This window comes from Metopolophium dirhodum, chromosome 3 (genome assembly GCF_019925205.1).
Source record: "Metopolophium dirhodum isolate CAU chromosome 3, ASM1992520v1, whole genome shotgun sequence".
Classification (NCBI taxonomy): domain Eukaryota; kingdom Metazoa; phylum Arthropoda; class Insecta; order Hemiptera; family Aphididae; genus Metopolophium; species Metopolophium dirhodum.
The window spans coordinates 28,593,606-28,619,554 of record NC_083562.1 but is presented as its reverse complement, the minus strand read 5'-3'; the positions used below and the strand labels follow the sequence as shown (position 1 = coordinate 28,619,554).

General features: G+C 31.7%; 1 protein-coding gene across 4 annotated transcripts in view; it reads left to right on the top strand.

Moving 5' to 3' along the window:
- Positions 1-25,949, top strand: part of LOC132940857 (gamma-aminobutyric acid receptor subunit beta-like) — a 72,166-nt gene that overhangs the window by 26,527 nt on the left and 19,690 nt on the right. For 2 of the 4 annotated variants that reach the window (XM_061008650.1, XM_061008648.1), the window contains exon 3: positions 16,761-16,828. The exons of the other annotated variants lie outside the window; for them this stretch is intronic. In XM_061008650.1, coding sequence (XP_060864633.1) covers positions 16,761-16,828 — 68 coding nt within the window. The remainder of the gene's footprint in view (positions 1-16,760; positions 16,829-25,949) is intronic. 4 annotated transcript variants of the gene reach the window in all.

Below are 25,949 nucleotides of genomic sequence, written 5' to 3'. Positions count from 1 at the left end.
ACATGCTTGATGAACCACCCTGTGTATTACATAAATGTTGTCAAGTTATAGACTGAAACGTTATACGCTTTTGTGTATCGAAATATATAATATGGGTCATCTGAATGCCGAGAGTGTGTGATCATCGTTATAATTTATATTATATGTAGTCATGTAGATATATTTTATAATATACCTATTAGGTTAGGTTATATTATACGGCATATATACAGTTAGGTACATATGGCATTATAGCTGTTCTAGAACTATTCAACTATAATACGTCCAAAAACAGATAATTTTCACGCATAATTAGGTCATAATGGTGACCAATGGAACAGCAATCATTTTTTGAGTATATATACCTAGGTAAGTCTTACATGTCATAATAAATGAGGGCGTACCAAGTAGGTACATCCATGTCCCGGTTAAATTGGAACTGTCCTTTTTTTGAGCCTTGTGTCCCTTTTTCCCGGCAAACTTCTAACAGGATACTTTTTGTCTTGCTTTTAGTTTTTATTCCTGTTTTTATCCCAATAACTCTATCATAATAATAATATTCTTACTATAGATATTTGAGTAGAAAATCGTGTACACTTAAATAAAATACGATGCAATTTATTATGTGTTACCGTTTTGTATTGAGATATTGAAACCAAAGTTAATATTTACAAATAACATTTTTTGTGTAAAGAGTGACGACGAAGAGTAAAGTTATCAGCCCATAAGCATAATGAGACACGTCCTAATGTCCTATTATATTAGTCTATTGCACAGTGTAATTATATTGTATTGCCGCATAATGTAAAAAGAAAACATTATCCCCGAAATGTCATTAAAAATATAAATTAACTATACAATTTTCAGAAGCTTCAGTTGGCTAAAATTGTTTGTCCCATTTCTTTTAAGTAATATAAAAATCGTTACACAACTGTGTTGTTTCACTTGTCTTTGCTACATATGAAAATTGGAATGTATTCAAATTACCAACACATTCGCGGGAAACCCACTCATAGATTCCTAGAATTTGACATTCACAATATTAAACGATAAGAACAAGTTAGATCACTACCTAACTAAATAGTTTAACAAGTCTATGAGACACACACATTGACTATGCATACGGACATGAGTTGCCAGATTCTTAGAATCGTTATAGGTATTCGCTAACGAAGTTAAGTATCACAGAAATTACATAAGGATAATAATATTCTGCAACGACAATTCACCTACTGCAGGTCGGTCTTCTTCAATATCCATCTCCTTAGTCCTTGTCTATAATCTATCGTGTAACTAGCTGAGACTTCGTACAAATATACAAGTCTCGGTACTCTATAGAATTAGAATTAGTCAAACATTCCAGCTTACAGGAGTTAGATTAGTCGTTGAGCCACGCCCCGATATTGTCGCCATTTAAGTCCATATTATCAGTAGACACGGTTTAGGGCTTACATAATACAGGTGGTTTCCCTCCGCGGTAACATCACTGCTTGTTTTATAAGTGCAGAACCCAAAGTGTAACTTAGCTACCTGCCCTATATTCTAGGTCAGAGTTGATCCACTCTGTCCACAAATGTTCAAAAGTTTATATAAATACATATTATTATTCTTACACGAAAACAACACTGCTCTTCCTTCAACAACCTACCATGAACTATCCAAACATTAAACTGCAGAGTGTCTAGGGAATACATTTATAATGCTAAGTGAGGGATCACTACATCGTTAATTACACTTATTATAATTATATTATAATCTTTATTGCGCGACTGTATTACATATATATGTAATTATAATGATAGTGTGGCGATGTTTGCAAAAAGTTACGATACTCATTGAATTATGGCAATGAATAACGCCAACTACATGTTGTAACAATGATGAAGTAATAATAATAATACACCTATAATATTGTACAGTGAGCATGGTACAATCGGAGATAGTCCATTGAATCCCTGCAAAGTCAGGTGTATAAATTGTTTTTACCTTTTTTTATGTTCTGCGGGCATTTATTGTTGTAAATTCGATAAACGATAAATGGGTATTTAAAAACATTATGAAGCGTGTACAATGATTATGTACAAATAATGTATCATTATTTATAATATTGTAGATACAATCAGTCAAACATCGAATGATTGAAAAACTTGTATATATCAACACAATTTAGTTTAATATAGGACTTAACAATTAAAAAATACATTTTATCATCGGTGTTATAACCCGACTTAATGACGCAATAATTGGAACACTGGAAAGGTGTTTATTAGGTCGAAATGGATGATAATGTCCGATACATTTTGTTGTATCGTGACGTATAGTAAAACAAAAATAATCTGTACTGTGCATAACGGTACGCGTATTAAGACACTATAGGAATCCGACCCAAAATATTATTTTCTAAAGGTAGTATGTGACATTATGATGGATTTCGAGTTCAACCGCGTATTCTCTCTGGGCGACGCAACCGAACGAATATACAGATCCGATTTCGATACGATTTTTTCTTTTTGCACCCCCTCGAGAACCGGCAGAATCGAAGACCGACGTGACCCGTATATATAATAATATATTGGTACAGCGCACGAGCGGTTTTTTTTTTCATATTATTAATGCTATTTGTCGTGTACACAAATGCGCACAGTGATCCGAAATACGCGTGCGATCGACGACCCTCGCGGGAAACGCGACCGTGACGTCTACATAATGCACAACGATGTAATAATAATAACAACCGACAATTTTTTTCTACAGGCGAGTTGAATAATTGATCGCCCCCGATATTATCAGCTATATGCCACAACCGGGGCTTATGAAATGTATTGGTTTTAATTTCAATTTTGGTAATCGATATAATAGTTATTCTGATTTAAACTTAAATTACTTGTACCTAATATATCGGTTTTATGATTTTATGAATTTTATATTTTTGCACAATATCGAATCACTGTTTTTTGATTTTTAGTTCCATTTTAAACATAATTCATGACACAAACTTGCAGATGATGTCAAAAACTTTTCGGCGTGCGGGAATCGTAAATATAATTGCACTTAAACTGCATAGTAGGTTGGTTATAATAATATACGCAGATATAATAATATATTAAAGACATTGTTAAATACGCAAACTCGGGACCCTCAGCAATGTACATTCTTTGCGAGTTGCGACAACTACAATTATACTAATATCTATGCCAATTTTCACTCACATATAATAGCTCCAATAATATAGCACACGATTTTATAATATTAATTTATCAACATATTTTATATATTTCGTAATAATGATCCAAGTATAATAAATACTAGATCCAATATTGTTGTACGTCATCTCTTTTATATTTTTGTAAAACTGTATTTAAGAATTTTTTATATATTCCTTAGTATAAACATTTTAATAACTGAGATACTACTCGCACGAATTTTGAATTTCGTACTTTGAAACATTCAAACTATATATTATATTAACGTATAAATAATTTACAGTCAATAGGATGGTGGAGGGTTCTCATTTGAAAGGTAGATCATCAAATGTCAGGAATTTGAAAATATAGTCTTTAAGTAGGTATCTATTAAAGGTATATCTCATTATATCTCATTTCAAAAATAAGAATTTGATTTAATACACTATCAAAGGAATTGAGTGCGCTTTGTTGAATCACCCTGTATAGTGTATAATAAAATTATTATATAGGTACGACTTGTGCCATTAATACGATATAATAATATGTTTATATGTAGTATAATATTACCAGTTGTGTTTGTGGACAAAAGTGCGGTGAAGCGACGGGTTATAGGTAGCTCGACGGAATAATTATTATTTATTTTGCAAGATATACATTGTTTATTTTCACAACCCATCACAATAAATCATCATTACGAGTATAATAAAATATGTATGATTGATTTTTCATAGAATTTTCAAAAATGCATCTTGGTTTCAACATTTAAAACCTATAAAACATAAAATTGAACGTAAAAACTATTTCTATTTTGTGTAATATATATTATTGTTATATCAATTTTCTTGAAATAAATTCCACAAGTGTTATTACAACTCATCCCCAGCGTCGTATGTCATAGAATAAGAAATAAAAGGTATGCTCAACACGAACCATGTTTTTCTCCTATGTGCATCGCCTTGTGTTTTTGTGCATTGTATAAAATCAAATATATACTTGTGACGTCCCCTTGACTTTATTGTTTATTGCATATTATATAAATTATACATTGCCCCTTAAAAAAATATGCACAGTCTTATCATTGCGCATACTTCTAATTCCTAAAACCTAACCTAACTTATACTATGTTCTATACCATAGCTTTATACTGTTGTTGATTTTCAAAATATTCCTTTTCAGTTTACAGAAAAAAATCACAGTTCGAGCCCATTTTTAAAATGCGAGTTTTCAAAAATAATTTATATGGGTAAAGGTAAAATACACAAAAAACGGCATCTTGTCCTAAAATAGTAATTATTAGCTAACAAAAACTCACAAAAATAGTGACTTTCCCAGAGGAAAACGAAGTTAACAACAATAATTCCTGCAGTAAAAGTAATCGTATCAAATATGACACACAGTTACTGAGCTAGGTTAGGACTCAATACGTTTTGCTTTTACTGTATTTTCTTCTTATAATACCCGTTTAATAATAGTTGTTATATATATATATATTGCAGTATCTATTGATATAGATAATAATTTCGTTGCCATTAAGCGATTTATAAAACAATAATATTTAAGTAAGTATTATTCGTCAATTCGTAAATAATTTTTTTAATTATTATTTATTATTTGTTCATTGCAGTGATTGAATTTTCCATTCACAATGGTAATGATATTGATGATACTGCATTTCTTAATTATTGTATACCAAAGTATTTAATGTGTTGGAGTAGGTAATTATAAAATGAGAAAGCAGTTATTTCTTAATTTTATTATGAGAAAAATATCCAATTTAATTTACCCCAGAATGAACAGCTTTTTTGAATTGCCGGCATAACTTCCATCTGTTTCTGGAAAAAGGTATACTTGAAATATTTATTTCATTTGGAAAAAAATTAAAAACACACAAGTTCCCAAAAATTTGATTTTTGTAGTTACTATTTTTACCAGTAGCATGGGAGTAACATACATATTATATTTTATGAATTCGTGCGATTTTTATTTGCCCCTTTGGATTACTGTAATATATAACATCCACCTCCGGCGAACGCGCACATATATACAGTTATGTTTTCGGTCCCCCGAGGACATGCCAAACCGACCGGGTCCGAACTCTGCGCGGAATGATAAAAAAAACGGCTTTGCGCCTCGACGCATGTTATAATATTGTTATAGAAATATATCGTGAACGCCCCACAGCGTTTGGATTTGATCAATTATTTGTATGCATTTAAATTAATTTAAAAAATAATAACTTATGGCAGTTATGAACAGTAAATATTTTTTGAAAATATAACAACTACCTAGGTGTAGAATTCAAGTACGCTTGGACGGTCTTCGGCTAGAGGATGAAAACCGTATTTTTTTTTTTGTACTGCAGTACTAAATTTCCACCCCCTCTCCTACCATGAAGTTTTGTCAATAATGCTAAATGCTAATGCACGTGGGAGATAATCATGTGAATTTCTTTGATATTTTGAATAATTTTCACACGGCTGTCATCATAGGTGGACGTGGGGTACTATATTATTAGGGAGTCACTATACTATAATACTAATGCTAACTAAGTTAGTTTTAATTAATGAATGTCTTCTATTAAATGGATCACCCCAAACGTAGTTCTTGGTTATAGACACTTTGGGCAGTATGTTATGACGGAAAATCGTATTTAAATTATTTTTTATTTGTTTTATGAGGGGCTTGAAATACTTTTGAGTGGTCTAAGCTCTCATAAGCCTGCCTCTTCACCCCATCCCCACACAATTTTCACCAACGGCCGTCATATAAATCATTATTCCGTCCGTCAAAAGCGGAGTTATTTACGTGTGTGTGTGTGTGTGTGTGTTGATAAATCAAACGACGGCTATTAGCACCACAGGTACAATAATTTTTCATATAATACGTGGAGGAGGATGAGGGATGACGAACCGCGCGCGTTGGCGCTTCGGCGAAAATTGGGTCACGGAAAGGTGCGCACGCGACACGACGGTGGATTTGCCTTTGTGCCGGCCGTGATTATATTATTATTATGCCCCGCTCGCTGCAATAATTACGTTTTTCAATTAAACCACACACGCACCCGATATAGAATATAATAATAATAATAATAATATAATACATATAATATTATTAAACCTTTTATACCTACTTCAATGTAATATAATAATATCGCACATCTATATTATATAGTATTGTTATAATTGTATCTGACATTGTTCGTCGAAACGCACAAAGGTTCCATATCACACGTTATTAAACATTTTCGTCATCATCGTCTATGAAAGTATAAACGATATTATAACGTTATACCTCGCGAAATTAGCAGGCACGTTGCTAAGAGTGACCAGTGACCACCCCAAGTTTACTCTTGAGATGGGCGCCCAACCACCCTTTTAACCAATCTTAACTGCGTTTTGAAGTAAAAATTACCCAATGAATAAAAATCACAAATACAATATATTATTGTTATATTATTTAGATATTTACATCGCTGTACCACCAAATCGTATTGGCGATATTATACTGACTGGTTCGCGTCACTGCGCGACGGTCACAATATGAAATGACAGAAAAACAAATGACCCGGGCATTTCAAAAACCAGCACTTCCTGGGCAAAAAAAAATGCAATTTATTCAAGCACGATTTGTGTATAGGGTTAACATTTTCAAAAACTCATCCGTCAGTGTAGGGACAGACACACCATGCAGTGGCGTACCTTCGGATTATAATTCCGTAATCCATATCTCGCAGCGCCACCGTCGTTCATTTTCTAGGACGCGTCAAACAAAATATTATTATATTATATTTTATTTTATTCGGATCGACCTGAAAGACTGTAACTAATTTGTATGTAGAACAAAATAAACCTAAATTAAAGTTATGTTTCTAATACACTAAAAATTTACAAAATAATTGCAAAAATTGTCTTTAAAATAAAATTTTACTGTTCAAATTGTTAATTTTAAATAGATACAAGTACTGTCAATGTAAATAGTACACTATTTTTACCTATAATATCGAAAATTCACGGCATACAATATTATCAAACAAACATCAACATATTCATCAATATGTGTGATTACTGATTAAAGGGATCAGTATATATATAATAATATAACAGATGATAGCTTAAGTATTTATTGATGATTGCAATATAACTTTAAGCGTATTGACGAACTTGAGTAAATAACAATATAATAATGTAATCTAGAAACCGACAACGGCTTGAAAATGACAACAAGCCGTATTTAAATAATTTGCAGCATAGAACTATAAGTATCTAATATAAAATAGCGGCTCTTTGTACACCTAGAGAAAAATTGAAATTAACGAAATTTTATTATTAAACATCTATTCATTATCTGGCTAAGGCGGACACCTATATCGGACAGCGCGCTATATTATAACATAATATTATATGACGTCGGATTAATTCACGTTTCCCTCAATCGGTATCGTTAGCGCAGTTATAATTATATACTACACACACACACACACACACACTGATTTAATATAACATAATAGGTATAATATGTGAAAATATTATTATACAATATGAATAAGGTGTTCAACAGGCTCCCAATTGTTTTTTTCCTTCAATAATGAATTCATCCAAATTCTGGTTTTTGGAATATTAAAACGTGTTCCATACCCATTATAGTTATCGTGGACCAATATCACAAAGTCACTGTTTATAAACAATGTCGAATAAATCAAAAACTACTCGTTTGAATTTCAATTTAGATAGAACGTACATCAACATTTTCAAAAAAACTGTCATTGTGATTTACAATTTGCCGGAAATTACAAGGGCGGTATTGAGAACGAAGTGGATCTCGCCACGAGACACCCCCGCCCCCACTCGAGTGACATATAAAACGTATGTTGGAAGTATGGCTCTGCAGGAGACGTGTCTCTCGGAATCGATTCATTGTTTTGGCGATAGTGCAGACCACACCCTGTATAACTTAGGTACGAGTACAAATACGCGCGTAGGTGGCCAGGTAGGTGAATATTATGTTTCATGAGCCGGTCTAATGTAATACGCGTTGCACCAGTAAACCTTAATGGTTTTGCATTATTGAATGCGAGTACATCGTGTTTGGTATTCATGGGGTTTCCGGACGCCGCCGCCGCCGGTGTGACTATGGTGCCCGCGCCGCCGTGAACGCGCGTGCGAATCCACGAGCATGCAAAATATATAAAACCTTACGTTCTTTGAATACGTTATCAAGGGACGTTCATAATTTTAATCCAATTCGTCGGCGAGGAAGAGCTGTACTGAAAACGCGCGTGTACATCATAGCGCAATATAATGTATAATTTATATATAATAATATTAATAATAATAATAATATGTAAGACGCGAAGTGGTACATAATATAATATACGCAGCCGTATACCTGTGGGCGGACGTGTGTCGGCGGAGATAGGTCAGCGTGGAATAATAATATTACATGGGGTGATTCCCCGAGCATGCAAATCCCCCATTTTTTCCTTTAATAATTAATTCATTTAAATTCTGGGTTTTTGGAATTTTTAAATATAGGTACTTACAGACCATGTTTTAAAATGAAAACCCCCTTTTTTACTGAAAATTTGGATGTAAGTTATTCAACGTGTAAACGAGTTACTCAGTTAATGAAATGTGTAATACTAAGAATAATAGACCTCGAAATTGATTTTTCAGAAATAAAAATAGATATAACATTGGATCCATAGTATTTGTTATTTATTACAAACCATAAATATTGTTCGACTAATATTAATTACCATAATATTTCAAAATCACCATAACATCCTCCATATGTTATCTGAACCTGGTGTAATGAACCTATTATCCTTAGTACACAAAGTTAAATAACTTAAATACTGTTCGTTCAAATTTTAATTTTTATACGTCAACATTTTCAGAAAAATCGGCCACTTTATAATTTGCTGTTTAAACGGGGAGTAAGGTACCTATTTTAAAAATAGAAGTATGTATCACCACAGGACACCCCATAAGTAGTACAATAAATGTCAAGAATTTGAAAATATTATAGTTTTTATGTATGTATTTAAAAATTCCAAAAATTAGATTTTGAATAACTGTGTCATTGAAGACAAAGGGGGTGAGCATGCTTGGTGAATCGCCCTGTATAATCTAGTTATTATTACATATATATATAATATGTGCTGCAGTTTCCACTCGCACTTTTCGGTCCGGTCACACCCCGCACGTCACCCACTTGTTTCCCTTCACACCCCACTACGACTCGTCTTCGGTCAACCAATCATGTGCGAGTATTTCGGTGTTACGCGGTCCGCAGATTTGCACTCTCTTTTCGCAGACTCCGATCCAGCAGATCGTTATTGTTATTGTTTTGGCGCACATTTGAATGTCATAAGAAACAAGAAAAATGCCTTTAAAAAAACCACTTAATGCACAAACAATATTACATAACTTTAAAAAAAAACAATTGTTTTTAACATACTAGGTAATATTTTAATGGATATGAAATTAATAAACAAGAGTCTTATTTGTATTATTTAAATATTTACTTAATTTGGCGTTATCACGATTGATGCGAGTTAGTCGATAATACAACGACCGCCTATCACCTATAGGTTATAATATAATATAATATCTGCTTGCATGTAACGGACATTTTGTTTGTCAAACCGTCGTGCATCCGTCACCTCTTTTATGTGGTGCATAGGTAAAAATATACTTGCGGTAATGAAAATAGAATGTCAAAGGAAAGTAAACAACAACTATTTCTTTTACTTGGTGTAACTTATGGTAAATTGTTTTCAAGTTTTATCTATTTTTATTAAATAGGCATACGAAAAATTTACCAGCTAAACGTTTAAAAAATGCCTACAAATTCTAAAAAAATTGAAATAAAAGTTACAAGTTTTTTGTTGTTTGAAACGAATTTTGTGCGTGAAAAACAATACGTTTCGGGACATTCAATTTAAATTTAAATCCACACCCTATTGTTATTAAAATAAACGTACTGTGACGGATTTGGGAGGACGTCTGAATATAATATATTATTATATAATATCAAGCTCGGCACACGGCGCACATGATTGGAATTTTTGTTTTAACTGCTCGGCATTCAATGACAGTTGTGATCTTATCAATAAAATTTTGACCACGATTCCAGCGTAATATTTTGTCAAACAATAACAGTATACCGAATTAAACATTACGCAATGTACTATATCTATATCATTGTACCGTTTAAATATTCAACAATACAAATCTCAGACTATGCGGTCAGGTCCTATATTATTATATTGTTGTCGAAACGTTCGATAACATTTTCAACAATTCGAATAATATGATGCATCGTAATAATACGAACGCCCATTAAATATGTATAATACGTCCGTCTGCATAGCGTGCTCAGGAATTTCGAAAGACTTCATGCAGTGTGTGTAGGGATTGTTTAATTACTAATTATTGTTGTAATAATTATTGTTTGATCGATCTACCATTTCCATCTGACTTTCCCATGCCCTCAACATAATATGTTGTTCGGTTAAAAAATCATAAAGAAAACGTTGAGTAAACGCTTAGAGTTCCTTATGGACCAAGACCATTATCGAAACATTTCAAAGTTCTAATTCACCAGCTTCACATTTCCCTCGTGGTGGTTCTGAAGCCTTTACACTATACAATAAATTAGTTATGTTACAGAGTCTGTTTGGGCTTTAGGTGATACTTATTTTGAATTCGGGACGCTCGAGAGTTCGCCCATCGATTCGCGTCAATCAATGCAGTAAATTAATATCGAAAAAGCTTAGTATTTTAATGATGCTTTGGTCGTTTGAAAACTTTTACTTTTCTGTTCATGTGATTTCACAATTATGCTCACATAATTCCATGTTCTTATTTGTGTGTATACATATTAAGACATGACTATATAGTGGAGCATTCGTGTCGCATACACCGACCGAAACGGTGCGAGGTGTACCTATCAATAAAGAGTTCTGCGTGCACAAATATAATTATAAAACATTAATCAATGTTTTCACGAGGGTCTCTCACGAATCACGACAAATAGGAAGCTGTTAGTTACTGTTGGCGCCAAGCACTACGGCTATTATTATAATATATGCGATTATTAATTGACACCACGACATCGATTCAGAATTTGTCAATATATCTAATCAAATTCAGTTTTATCGTAAGCAATGTGTTGGACCCAAGTTTAGTGAATTTAAATAGTATATATTTCGATAAACATTGATAAACTTTAACTAATGAACTTTGATTTGAAGAGGTGTATATCGACTCTGCTAAGTATTCCAATTAGTCTAAACACGTAAATAAAAAGTATTCACGTTTTAAATGCTGTACTGTTTTTTGAAAACATATTTTCGGATATCATTATTTTGCGCCATTTGCAACGTGTTTCGCATAAAACAGGACATTATATTATTATCATATATACTTGTGGCAGAAAAACTTCCAGTGGTTTCCGTTGGCAGTACATAATGTAAATAATATTGTATATAATATTCACGTATATTTATATAAATGGGGTGATCCATAGAACGAAGTAAGACACTCGTTATTTCAGAAAACAGTAACGTTTTAGAAAGTATTTCTTTTACATAATTTTTAAAAAATAAATCATGTTTTAAGTATTTTTTATCGTTATAAGATTTTTTAATTGTTTACTCATTTGAATGAACAACAAATAATTTTATTTCATATTCTGAAGTGAAATATTATGTTCACTGAACAATGTTCATAGTATTTCATTAAATAAAAACTAAATTTCAGACAAGTTGTTTATCAGTTATAATATGAATTTAAAGTTTAGATGATCGGAATAGTGGACTAACATTTTGCAGGGTACCTACTCTTGTCACTCCACTCCGCTCGTCTATAAATTTTAAATACTTATAAATTACTCGTCCGAAATCTGATATTTATACATCAATGTACATATTCACACAAAATTATGTTCTGCTTTGGAATAAGGAACAGAAAAATACATGTTGTCGCTAAAAAAAATTTTAAAAAAAAATTACGATTAAAAAATAAAAACGATCTTATATTAGGTGAAAAAAAAAAATTCATAATCGTTAGTAGTTGCGTTTGTTAAATATTCAGCGTCTTACGTTAAACGAATCACCCGGTATATTATGTACACATATTTTATATTTAAGTTGTGGCCCAGAAAAACGTCATAGAACGCGTAATTTATACGCCACACACACGATTTACAACACAGCCGCATAATATACACGGTACACGTTACGAGTTGTACATCGAAGCGAACCAGCTCAGCTCGGTAGGAGTATATCATATAACATGTACGTATTTGTGTTTGTATGCTATACTATATCCGTCGCGCGTTCGTGTGTATGAAGGGGCGCCGTCGCGACGGGGTTAGAAAAACATGACCTACATAATCTATAATATACTATTTATATAAACTTGTATATATATATATAGAAGCACGGAAACACGAGTGCCACGCGACTATTTACAACCCTCTGCGAAGAAATATCCACCGCACTATACACTCTCCAAAGCTACTATATATACGCATATACACCCGTAAACATAATATACACATCACACACATGTACGACGCTATATACCGCTCGAACCGAGTCCGTTTTCGGGGCCGACAATCAATTATACATTACATAATATATTATATTGTACGCGTTATTTCGACCACACTTTCCGGGACGGAAGACATTCCACAGAGATCGTTTTATTATTATTATTATTATGTGTGGGAAGTGGTATATACTATATAATATATATTTATTATATTGCGCAGAACCAATGACTATCCGTGTGCTGCTGGCTTCGGCCCGGGACGGGATTCTATTAATTGTATGACGTGGTATATATATATATATTATGTATGATGTGAAGGATCGTTTAGGAAGAGAAGTGGTGATGGCATGCCAGGCAGGCAGGCAGGCAGGATATTAATAATATTTAGTCCTTCAACCCACCGCGCCGTGTTATTAAAATTTCCCACCGTCCACCATTTATAATATGTGGGTGTTTTTGTGTGAGAGCGGGAGAGAGAGTGTGAGAAAGAGAGGGATAGAGAGATAGAGAGAGAGAGAGAGAGAGAGAGAGAGAGAGAGAGAGAGAGAGTGAGTGGGTGAGTGTGTGTATACGCGAGCGCGGAGACTTGAGCTCGGTCGGGGGACGTGGAGGTAATTCTATCTGCACAACGGTACCGGAGAACGTGCGCCGTTTATTAATAACACGAATTAATTCGTGCGTACACCACCATGATAGGTACAATTAAATTGCCTATAATACCTATACAGCCCAGGGCTACCGTCAGTCATATCGCGCGAATCGATTTAATATTATAATATCCAACCGCATGTATCGTTTCCGTTGATTAAACTCCGCGTTTTCGAGACCTGTATTTAATAATAATATTATTATTATAATGCGATAGTGTATTACTGTTAATAAGTCAGAGTTCAGGACTTTTTTAAATTGTGTTACGTTAAAAATATATTAAGATATGTGATCACACCTTATAATTTATAAATATAGAAATAATCAAAATATTTTGATACAAAATATATATTTTAACAAAATAAATAGTGTTATAAGCCCCTACACACCAATGTACCTATATTGCCTATACACCGCGCCGGCTAATGTTCATACTGCAATTAATAATAATATCAATAATGCCAATCATTATATTTTATAAGTGATAAGTATTATAGCCCGTTGTCGTTTACACTGTCACAAGTCACAATAATATTTAAGTCACACATCAGTGGTTGATTCGCATTGCGTCATATTTCTATTAAAAATGATACATCATTATTAAAAGAAAAACAATTGTAACTCTCGACGGGACTGTAAGCAATAATATCACACTGGTCGACAGTAATAATTGTTATTCCCTCTGAATTTTCGGCTAGTCACCGATGGATTTTGCCTCTCGTACTGCAAATGACTAAATGAGCCGCCGCTATCGACGTCCGAGCCGATAATACCACGGTTACCTAACTATGGTTATCAGGGTGACGTGTATAGGCTCGATGCAGTGCACGCCGCTGAACAGGAACGAATCGCGTTGTTTCGTATAATATAGACATTCGTGGTTCGCGTGTCGAGACCTATCAAATTCGTTCCGCTCTCCGCGTGTCGCAACAACGGTAATAATAACTACCGAACCTCGTAATACAGCACAAAATGCAATTGAACCGAAGGGAAAAGCGGTACCAGCTCGACATGTACGCGTATTATTATGGTATGTATGCAACTATAAAATAATATGATAGGCGTGTTTGCGAAGTATAATATACGCAAAACGGTTCACATAAAAATGATTTAACATCGCCAGCCGAATACCGTTTGCACGCGAATGGACTGTGGTGGAGGTGTACCGCACTGTCGTGACGATTCGTACGACATTGATATAAATACTATTTTAAGATACCGTGGACTTACCCGGTATAAGTACTTGCGGCGGCGGTATAATATGTTGTATAGTTAATTTCCCGTTGAAAACACTACCTATATATTACGCGTAACGTGCGGTAATTCTATGTACATCGCCCTCGAGACGTTTTAGTCGTTATATATTTTATGACGTCTTGGTATTATGAACAAGAACGAATGCGCCGGAATAAATTGATTGAAACCACGAGGTCCGATAAAAGATAGCCGCAGTGTTAAACCGTTATAATAAAGCAGGTACGTGATGGTTAAAGAACAAAGCCACAATAATGATTAATACATATTTTGTAATAACATTTCAATATACAGAGTGTTACCTACACTTGCTATGCTCACTCAACCTAATTTTTTTCTATAAAAGCATTTATTCTTTTGTTAAATTTCCGATATTTTGAATTTTCATATACCTATACTTAAAGTCCATATTTTCAAATTCTTGAGATTTTTTGTACTACAAAAAGCGATACAAACGTCTATTTTTTAATACATTTAAACCCCTCTTTTGTTGCTATAAATTTTTCAGTGAATGATTTTTCTGAAAATTTGTATGTACCTTAATCAATATTCGAACAAGTAATTTCTGAGTTATTAAAATGTTTATACTAAAGATAATAATATAGTCCTTAAAAATCGAGTCGAGTCGAGTCGAGTTATAATATTGTACACTATATTATTATGTATTATCGTTTTCGTTTTCGTTTTGGGTGTCTTAACCGTTGGATTTATTTCTACATGGCATATTTTCAATCCATTCGACCAAAAACATTTTACGCACTACAATCGATAAACAATAATTTTTTTATGAATGATGTGCATTTTTTTATATGATTAATATAGGTACGACGAGCGTTTAATATTCCATGGTCGTTGTAATAACAGGTTCAAAAAATAACGATCAGTAATAAATATCGATTTTGCAGAATTAAATATAATGAAACACTATAATATAATATTTTTATTTTGAGATATCGATCTAAGCCCGTGTGTATGTGTGTTGTTTGACACGAGATATTTTGTTATAAAGGGTTTGAAGGGTCAAATATTTATTTAACATTTTGTTTTATGTCCAAATTTTCAGCGTCCTGTAGTAGATAATCTAACATGTGGTGAGACTGAAAAGTTCTTGGCAATAGGTAATAACATATTTTGCCAAACTAAATCAGACTGATAAAAACTGTACTATGGAATTCATGACTTTCACTTTTATAATCTAAAGTATAATATAGTTTATAATAATTATTATTTCTTAAACATTTGCTTTTGATATTTTTGTTTCAATTATTTTCTTCGATGTTCTTTAGTATCTCAATTTTCAACCATTCAAAAGCATATAATAATATTACTGAAACGATTTTTAAGTAATTATTTCCTGGTTGTATTTTTCAAAGATATTTTTAAACATGTGATTCTATAACTTATAAATACTTGTAAAAACAATACAATTTTATCATTTTACCATTTTACCAAATTTTACCATCTTAATAGGTATTTAAAAATGTATTCCGATCTAATATAATAATATTGAAAACATACAATGTCTGCATCATCATTATATATTTAGGTCGTATACCTAGGTCCAGATTTTACAGAAAGCAATAAGGGAAAATGCCCCGTGCCCGGTTTTTTGGATCCCTCACGAAATTACCTTAGGGTTTTTTTTTTTTTACTGATGGATTACAAAAATCATTAAATATATTTTAAAATATTACGACTGCGTCGTAACACAAAGAAAACCACTTATTTTATTTATTTGTAAATAATCAATGGTGAGGTGATACAGAACATTGTATTGTATAGCATGGCGACAATTTGAGGGAATAAGGAAGAAAAATATATTAAACCCAGAGTCCCACAATCTTTTTTGAACTACAGGACAATCAAAATTCTAAATCCGGCCTTGTGTGTAGGTACCTAAATACCTATGCATGCATGTCGTGACGGATACTACCTATATTATAATATAATAAATATATATATATTTAAATAATACTAAATCATGTACAAATTCTATCTGTTTGTCGAAAATGACGATCATATTATTATACCTAATTGAATATTATAATATATTGTTTATATAATTTGAAAATACGTGATAATATTATATTATTATTATAATATAAGGCACTGACGTTTTAACATATCGTTGCAGGGCCCCCAGTAGAGGTCGGAGTCACCATGTATGTTCTCAGTATAAGCTCCGTGTCCGAAGTACTAATGGTACAAACATGAACGATAATAATAATAATATAATATAATAATAATATATTATACTGTTACCTTTTTTTTTAAATGTTTCGTGTTTTTTTTTTTTTTTTTGATAGTAATTAACAATATGATAATATTGTACGAACGACACAATATTATTATAATTTAATATGCATTATATTATGATGTTTTTGATGAGTGTTTTCTACATATATATAATTATTATGCGCATATATTATAATATTTACTACCTATAATATAATATTATACTGACGTATTTCGGTTTTTATAATATATATTGTTGTAAGCTACTATAATAATATATTATTCTATACCGATTTCGTCCGTAGTCATACGTACCTATGATAATATAATATTATATCGGTATGATGATATTATATACCGATGCTTTTTTTTCGCTTCATCGTTTGAGAATCCTAAACGAAAACGACTTTTTTCCATATACCTATTACCTATACCTACACACAAACAACGCGTATACTTTCGTTATTGGTATACTCACTATTATTTTGATGTTGCGTACTGTTGCTAAGTGTTCGTGTTGTATTATAATACATGTTATTATACATCAGAGAAACGATCACACACAATTAATAACAATATAATAATATTATGATAACAATAAGCGATGCGTTTCAGAATGGGACTAAATGACGTTCCCTGCATGCAAGTCCGTTGCTTTGCCAACCGGGTGCCACTCCCTATTACATAATATATTATAACAATATGATATTAACGACGTTTGCGTTATATATCGCTTAAAAATAGTATTACTATTATTATTATTATTATTATTATTTCCATAATATGTTGTTTTACTATACGATAAAAATATAATATATTATAGCCACGTATGACCGGAAGAGCTCGAAAACCGCAGTCCATCGGACACGGTCATGCAGCAGCTAAAATAATATATAATATATTTATTTGACGGCGAGGGATATATCGCGAATTTGTACCGTTCACATGAACACGAAATGTGTAACATATAGAATACCGTCTGTATAACTATCGAGTGTTAAACATATTTCGTGTTTTGTCTCTGCATAATATTATATTATTATTATTATTATGAACACCAACGGCAGAGCCTATGCGTACTGGCCGTTCTGGGCAAGTATCATCTTAAATAGGTACCTATATACTTAACGTTTTCCGTGTATGTAGCGCGATTGCGAACGTTTTTTTTTTAGTTTACACTATCTTCATCCTCCTCCGGCCGACCATGTGGCGTTTTATTTGCATTTTTTATTTTCATTATTATTTCTATGTGCGTACTGCGTGCAGGGCTTACATATTTTAAGAGATAAAAGGCGCGTAAGTACGACATGGTTTTAGTTTCACTTTTGTAACGATATCGTATAGGTATTATATTTTTTGGCATGTTGAGAATTTCAACAACCGTCCAAATGACCCCATTTTTACGAATCTATTGTCTTGAATTACCTACCAGTGGGGTTTTTTTTACTCGCATTCCCTAATTTATTGTGGCTATTCTAGTCACTTTTTTACCATTTTTTCATCTCAGCAGATAAAACTTGATCAAATTTACTATCGATGTTATTATATTGATAATAATTTTATAAATTATATTACGTGTATTATACTTCTTATTAGTTGTCATCGTCTCGTTTCCTTCAGCCAGAATTATGATAATCTAATATATCAAATGCAGAGTGGTCAACCAACCATGCTCACTCCCCCATTTTTTTTAAATTTTATGATGACTATTTTTCAGAATTGTTTTGTTTCTAAACCGATATTTGAACGAGTAATCTTTGAGTTATTTACCTTTGAAAAGGTAAGAATAATCAAATTTAAATTAATTGATTCATGATAATGGTGATTAGTACCTTTATTTTAGTAATTAATATTTCAATCTAAAAACATACATTTATAAAATTTGTAAAACCATCTTTAAGGACTTAGAATAAAATATGCTTTAATAACTCAGAAACTTCCAGATCAAATTCTGAAATAGTTATATAATATATATGAACATTTCAAAAAAAATCTGGTTTACAATTTATAATATAAATTGGTGATTCTCAATAATTGAAAAAAAAAGTTTCTATCGCCACATTACACTTCTCAAATGGTATACAAATCGAAATGATTGAATATACAATCCACTACGCCATACTACGCATTATTTGTGACGTAATTTGAATATTATTTTTTGGTTCAATAAACGATGTTACATGGGGGTAAGAATTAAGCAAACGATTCACCATCATGTGGTGATCATACAAAGAAAAGAAAATATAATAATAAAAATACGATGGTCCTTGGGCACACTTAAATGTTTCAAAAATGAGAATACATTTGTTATTAAAGGAAAAAATGGAAGTGAGCGAATGACTGGTGAATCACACTGTTGAGGTTTAGAATCAGAGTTTAACGGAATCAATTCTCCCGGAAGTTTCCACGATCCGACGCAGTTCAAAAAGCGTGTACAAATCCGGAAGATCGGAGGACGTATGACATTGTATAGTCGTGAAATGTGCGAAAAATCGTTCGTCTTCCTCCTTTTATTCCCCCCCTCCCCCCCTCCTCTCCTCACAATCATTTCCGACACCACTCCACCGTCCTTGTCACCTATTTTCAAATAGCTTGTATACTAGGAAAAGCTACCGTAAAACGTTCGCAATCGCGTTTCGCACGTCGAATGCAAGACGCGCCTTCAAAGTTTGCGAAACGAGTAAAATATATTATTATATTATATATACTATTGTGCACAATATTTACAACGACACGCGTGTAATATTCTATACGTCATGTTTCTAGTGGCTTTCTGCAGACGACGCGATATTAGATACGTTTACACATATTTTATATATATATATATATTGTATTATGTACCGTTATACTATTGCGCAAGTAGTTTTACTTCAATAATATATAATATATATATATATATATATATATATAGCATAATATCCTATGTATTACGTGTACGATATATTATTGCTATGAAATAAGTGACTATGTTCGCTTCGTGAGTTCTGAATTGAATTCGAATAACGTTTCCCATTACTACGATATTTTATATATACCTATGATATAATGTACCTATTGTAGTGTAGAGAGTGTTTTTTTTTAACGGTACCGAGCAATATCTTATCCACATCTTATATTATGAGATCCCTTCGCCGTACATAGATACACGACATGCATATAGAAAATGTCAATGCCACGTATTGTGTGGCTACGTCAATTGAATATTATAGTTTATGATAAATAGCACCAGGTAACCACACCCTGTATATACGTACTTGATACTATTCTTGTATAACATAATAAGTATGTTAGTGTTGAAGTATGAAACTAAGTATAACTATAGTTAATCTAAACAATCCCCGATTGGTAATAGTTAAAAATTTTAATGGTAAAAGATTAGATATACAATTATTATTATTTTGACATTATAAAGTATTGATTACATTCAAGAAAAACAATATAATCGATTTATACTTGAAATATTGTTCACATACATTTAGAACAAAATAGATCTCTGAATGAAAAATGTGCGTAAAACTGTATGAAGACATGAAAATATAAACCATACAAAATTGCCTACAACAATTCAATTATATAGGTAACTAATATACATATAGTTTGTTTACAATGTTTTAAAAATTAAATTTATTTATTTACTGCCTACGTTTCATAAAACGTGGAATACACCATTCTAATATAATAAATAATAATATTATGGACGTATATAGGTAGGTATCGATGCAAAAGTGTAACAGTGGCGTATTTACAAGAGGAGGGAATCAAGGGGATAAATCCCCTCCCCCCAATAGGTTGTATATAATACGCAAAATGTTTCGTAATCCTAACTTAAGGCCTCTAACTTTAAAGTCTGGGCTACTTGGTAAAATCATACCCCCAAAGACCAAAAACCTAAATACACCACTGCAGGTGTGTATCATTGTTGTTATTATTTTTTATTAAAAAAAAATTATCATTTTAATCTTCGAACACGATAGCCTAACAGAGTTAACGACAACGTGGACGGCACCAACTAGTTCACACGCCACAGCAATGTAGTTTTATCCTAACTACTTCCAATGTTCGCAATATAACCGAGAAATCACGAGAAATGAATAAAATAACTAGTTAAATTTTAAATTATACTATCGTATAGGTTTATCGTCTCTATTTGCTGCAGGTTAGAGTATAAAGCACCTAGACATTTCATGAAATTCCACCATTTCATACTTTAACGCTAACTTAATGTCTATAATACACAGCTGGTGCGTGGTAAGGGGCTTCCTTATTATTATAGGTGCACATGCCACGTACGATCTAATAAATATTATAATATAATATAGGTAGATACAGATAAACTACGTCAAAGCTGTTTGTAGAATGACATTCGGGGACGGGAGGGGGGGGGGGAAACATAATATTTTTATATTGGATCGCGAACGACGGCGATAAACGTATTCTCACGTTTAAATTCGATTCCCAGTTGGTACCTTTAGTCCTTTACCTCAGTAATATTCGAATACGTCAGTTTAAAAATGTATTTCATCCTGCAGCGCCATTCTTTGGAATTGACATGGCATTCAACCGCTGCAGGTAATGCATAAAACACGACATACATTTTGAAAACGGCTATTATCGGCTTTCGGGATTTACGGCGAGCCATCTTGTTTTTTTTTTGGTTCCATACAAATTTACATAGACAACTTGAACAGTTTTATTCTCCACCGCTAAAACGCATATTTTTCCACTTTGAATATACAATAATTGTATTCTGTCAGCATTTTTTACATCGCAGTTACGTCAGATTTACCTATGTACAAACGTCTCAGTGTCTAAAATACTATCCATGAAACCAGTAATGGTAATTAAGAATCAACAAAGACCGGTATTTAAAATGGAAAAAAATCGTAAGATTGGCATAATGAATACTAAACATGACTAGACTATATTTTGCTTACACCCAGAGTAGCAGGAACACCTGACAAATGAAATAACCTTTGTTCTAATCATTATTTTTTAATTTTAATTTTTAATGATTTAGATTTTAGAAAATTGTTGATTGTTAAAACATTTATTTAAGTCATGTAGTTCATTTTTTACAGTTTTTTTGAATTCTCATTGTTTTTGTTAGGTAGTTAATGTTGTTACAGTTGTAAAAAACTTTTCATATTCAAAAAGTATAAACTTTTTTTTTAATGTTATAAGAGCATTTATGAGTACTTGTTAAAATCTTTGTTGTTGTACATTTTTATTTGAAATTTATTACTTTTCCACTTAGAGTCTTACTTTAAAAAATGTTGATATTTAAAAAAAATCATTAAAAATATATTTTTAAATATTGGTTAGAACCAAAGTTATTTCATTTGTCAGGTGTTCTGTTACACTCTATACATAAATCTTATGTTTTTTTAATCATAAATACCATTTTTGTGTTTTTAAATAACTAGGTACCTATGTATTTTGACAAAAACGGAGTACCTATTCAAAATCTGTTATGTTTGTACGATAAGTCAAAAAGATTTACATCATTTATACAGTGTGGGGCAATGAAAGAGACGATTTTAAAATCCGTTTCACTGCCCCACCCTGTACCCAGTAAGAGATATTTAACTCACGGGATGACGAGTAGAAGAGAATATTTTATTGAGCATACATCTTGGCCCTTCATCAAACAAATCTATAAAGTTATCATTTTTTCTCCAAAAATATTCTTTTTAATCAATATTTATGTCTTGAATATAATTTCAGTGTAGTTAATTAATCACTAAACAAATAAAACATCGTTAATTGTATTGTTATTACACATTTTCATTTCTTTAGATAATTTGTCATACATACTTAGTATACATGTAATAAAAATTAAATATATAAATTAAATGTTACAAATTGCGAACAACTTGGACGTCTCAATGTCTCATCTACCTAATGCCTTTTCTCAAACTAATAATTTATGGGCAGTACTGCCGTCTGCCATGTATAAAAATTATAATAATAATATAAATTATATACTATAAGGAACTTATTATTATTAAAATATATAGTTTATTATAATCTGGTATAATATTTTTGACGGTTTATAAAAATATTATCTAACATACATACTAGCTGTTACCGAATCGTTGGAAAAATGGTAGTTTTGTAATATTCCAAAAAACTGTTTAATATTATTAAAATACATACTAAAAATACTGTTTACCTAGAATTTTGAATTTTTCTCAACATTTGTTACATTACTCAAAATTTGTCAAAAAGGTACACCCACCTACTCATTGTATCCTTTTTTATTTCATAACAATCAATAATTATACCTTAGTACGTCATGGATCACATTTTGGGATAAATCGAATTTACTACAATCGGTGAAATATAAAACAGATATAGGTATTGTCGAATGACTTTAATAACATTTATTACTGCACGACGACTGACTATTACTGTTGATATTATTTAGCTACCTATACGTATAATATATTATATTATTATATGAATAATAATAAGACTTATAGACAGTGATATTATTAATATATATCTGATATTTGTAAATTTCATTTTGGATATTTTCAAAAAAATTATGCATTATTTTATGGGTAGGTAGGTACATAATATTAAAATAGTACAGTAGTACAGTGTATGTCATTAATTATTTAAGATTTATTTTAAAAATCTGAACATAACAAACTTCCTGTACTTACCGAAAATGTTAAAATAGTCAAATTTTGAAAATGTCTCAACAACCCCATCACAATAAGACGTATAGCTACGGTTACCGCGGTCGTTGTAATAGAAGTACAATAGATAATACTATATTTTTTCGTTCCGTTTGTGTTAATAGGAGGAATCCTGGTTGGTCCGGCGTTCGTTTGCATTTTGAGTATACCCCTAAACGTGTTTTATTACCTACATATTATTATTATTTCAGATGGTCCCGCGAGCGTGTGTCACCCTGCCTATAATATTATAGTAACACCTAATATTATAGGTAGGTACCTATTATAATATTATACATATTATTACACCGTTGTGTTTTCGTGGCCAAAGGTTATTCGAAATTCGGAGCTATAATATAATATCCATACACAGGACATTCCAAATTTTGTTTGACAAAAATGGTGGGATCGCGTATAAGAACGAACATAATCCTCATCATTTCTGTCACATGAAATTTGCTCTTTGGAAGACCCTGCAGTATAATTACCCTGTAATAGAATAAGAAACGATGCCTTGACACAACGTGAATGTTGTAAAACGAGTTAATGGATAATCATAAAACCAATTAAAATATTATATTATAACCGCTAAAATAAAATATTGATAATAATTTTTTTTTCAGTAATTTATGATATTTTATTTACGATCTATATTATATATTACCTTCAAACGTGTAATAATATGTTTTGCTCAACGAATCGTGAGGACTCGCGTTAAAAACAAAAGATGATCATAATAATATATTGTATAAGTATCTAAATTATTTTTCGCGATTAGCATCGAATTTCGAATGTTCCTTTTTTACGCGTCACATGCGCGGTAAACTAACGGTAACTGTTTAACAGCAATTCAGACCGTTTAAAGGAGTAAAATGTGTGCAATATTATTAAACATTTGTGAAGTAGTGAATCAATATATACATATACATAATATTACGATATTATTGTTTTTGGTGTTTCGATGTTGGTTTTTATTATATTATATGGTTTTCTTTTTGTAATTTGATTTGGTATTTTTACGCCCCCCCTAAATCCTTATTATATTTTATATATATATATAATATACATGGTACAATACTTGTTATTTAAAATTGAATGTCCGTCAGCAGTAAAATGTGTGTATATATGTATACATAATATACACGACGTTATAAAATGGCAACGCACATAAATAAAGTAGCACAAAACAAAAAGTCCGAATGCATAATTAATGAATAGGATTATAAATCAACATATACAATATACATATTACATAATATATACATATATTATATGCACACATGTACAGAGTGATCTACTTAATTGGCTACACTGATTTCCCAAGTTATATGTTTTGTGGTGTTTTTTTTGTTTTTATTTAGCATGAAAAATATTTTATAACACTTTGTATATCATTATAATATAATTACAAAAAAATACGATAAATTGTTTTTAAAAACAGCCCATTACTTAGGTATATATTATATTATGTGTTTTTTAAGTTCATCACCGGGAACGCAATGCTTTTTCTAATAATGTAAAATGTATAAACATCGAATGTATAGGACTCTTCTTTTCATTATTATCTAGAGTTTGAATGAAATTAAAAATACAGTTTTTCGTGATTGTTCCAGATAGTCTATTTATTTAGCATAATTTCTCTCTACTCGTGGGTGTAACTATAATATAATAAATACTGAAACTAGAGTCCTATAAAATAAAAACCAAAGTAAGCCGTAAAGGGAGAACTCCCCACATCAACTATGAGCTACTTATGAGCTACTTATGGCCGTTACTTAAGTTTGACAGTTGCAAAAAGTCCTGTAAAATCAAAGTTGAAAGTGAACCATACAAAAAAAGTGTCCCTGACATTCGGCATAAGAAATAAAATCTAAACAATAAAATAGAAATAATATATTTTTTATAACTGTATAACTAAACCGCTTTTAATATTTATAGATCCAAATGTTTATAAATTATCACAATCGATAATCTAAAATTGGTTAATTCTCTTTCTGCCTATATTTACTTTAGCCGGTTCACTGAATTGGTTTTGAATTCCGTTATCTGCTCATTATTATAATTATAGGTATATGCGTAAATAAAAACCCTATACCTACACTAAAAAAATAACTAAACAATCTATTTTGTACTCGTCTGTCTCGAGATGAACAGTTGTTGTGTAACGAGTTTAAAATTATCGAAACCACTGTACAATTGTTGCAGGTTTATTTAGAGTTTAAAGCCGTTTGTCCGGTATTTTGTCACCCTACAACCCATAGTAAAAATGGTTTTCTTCAAAAATACAAATTGTGGACGGGGAAATTTAGTGCAACCGGTTAAATAGATCACAACGCAGTGTATTATATAACTGTCGTTTTTGTGGGTGTGTGGTGTATAATTTTGATTAGATGTGCGCAAAGGCT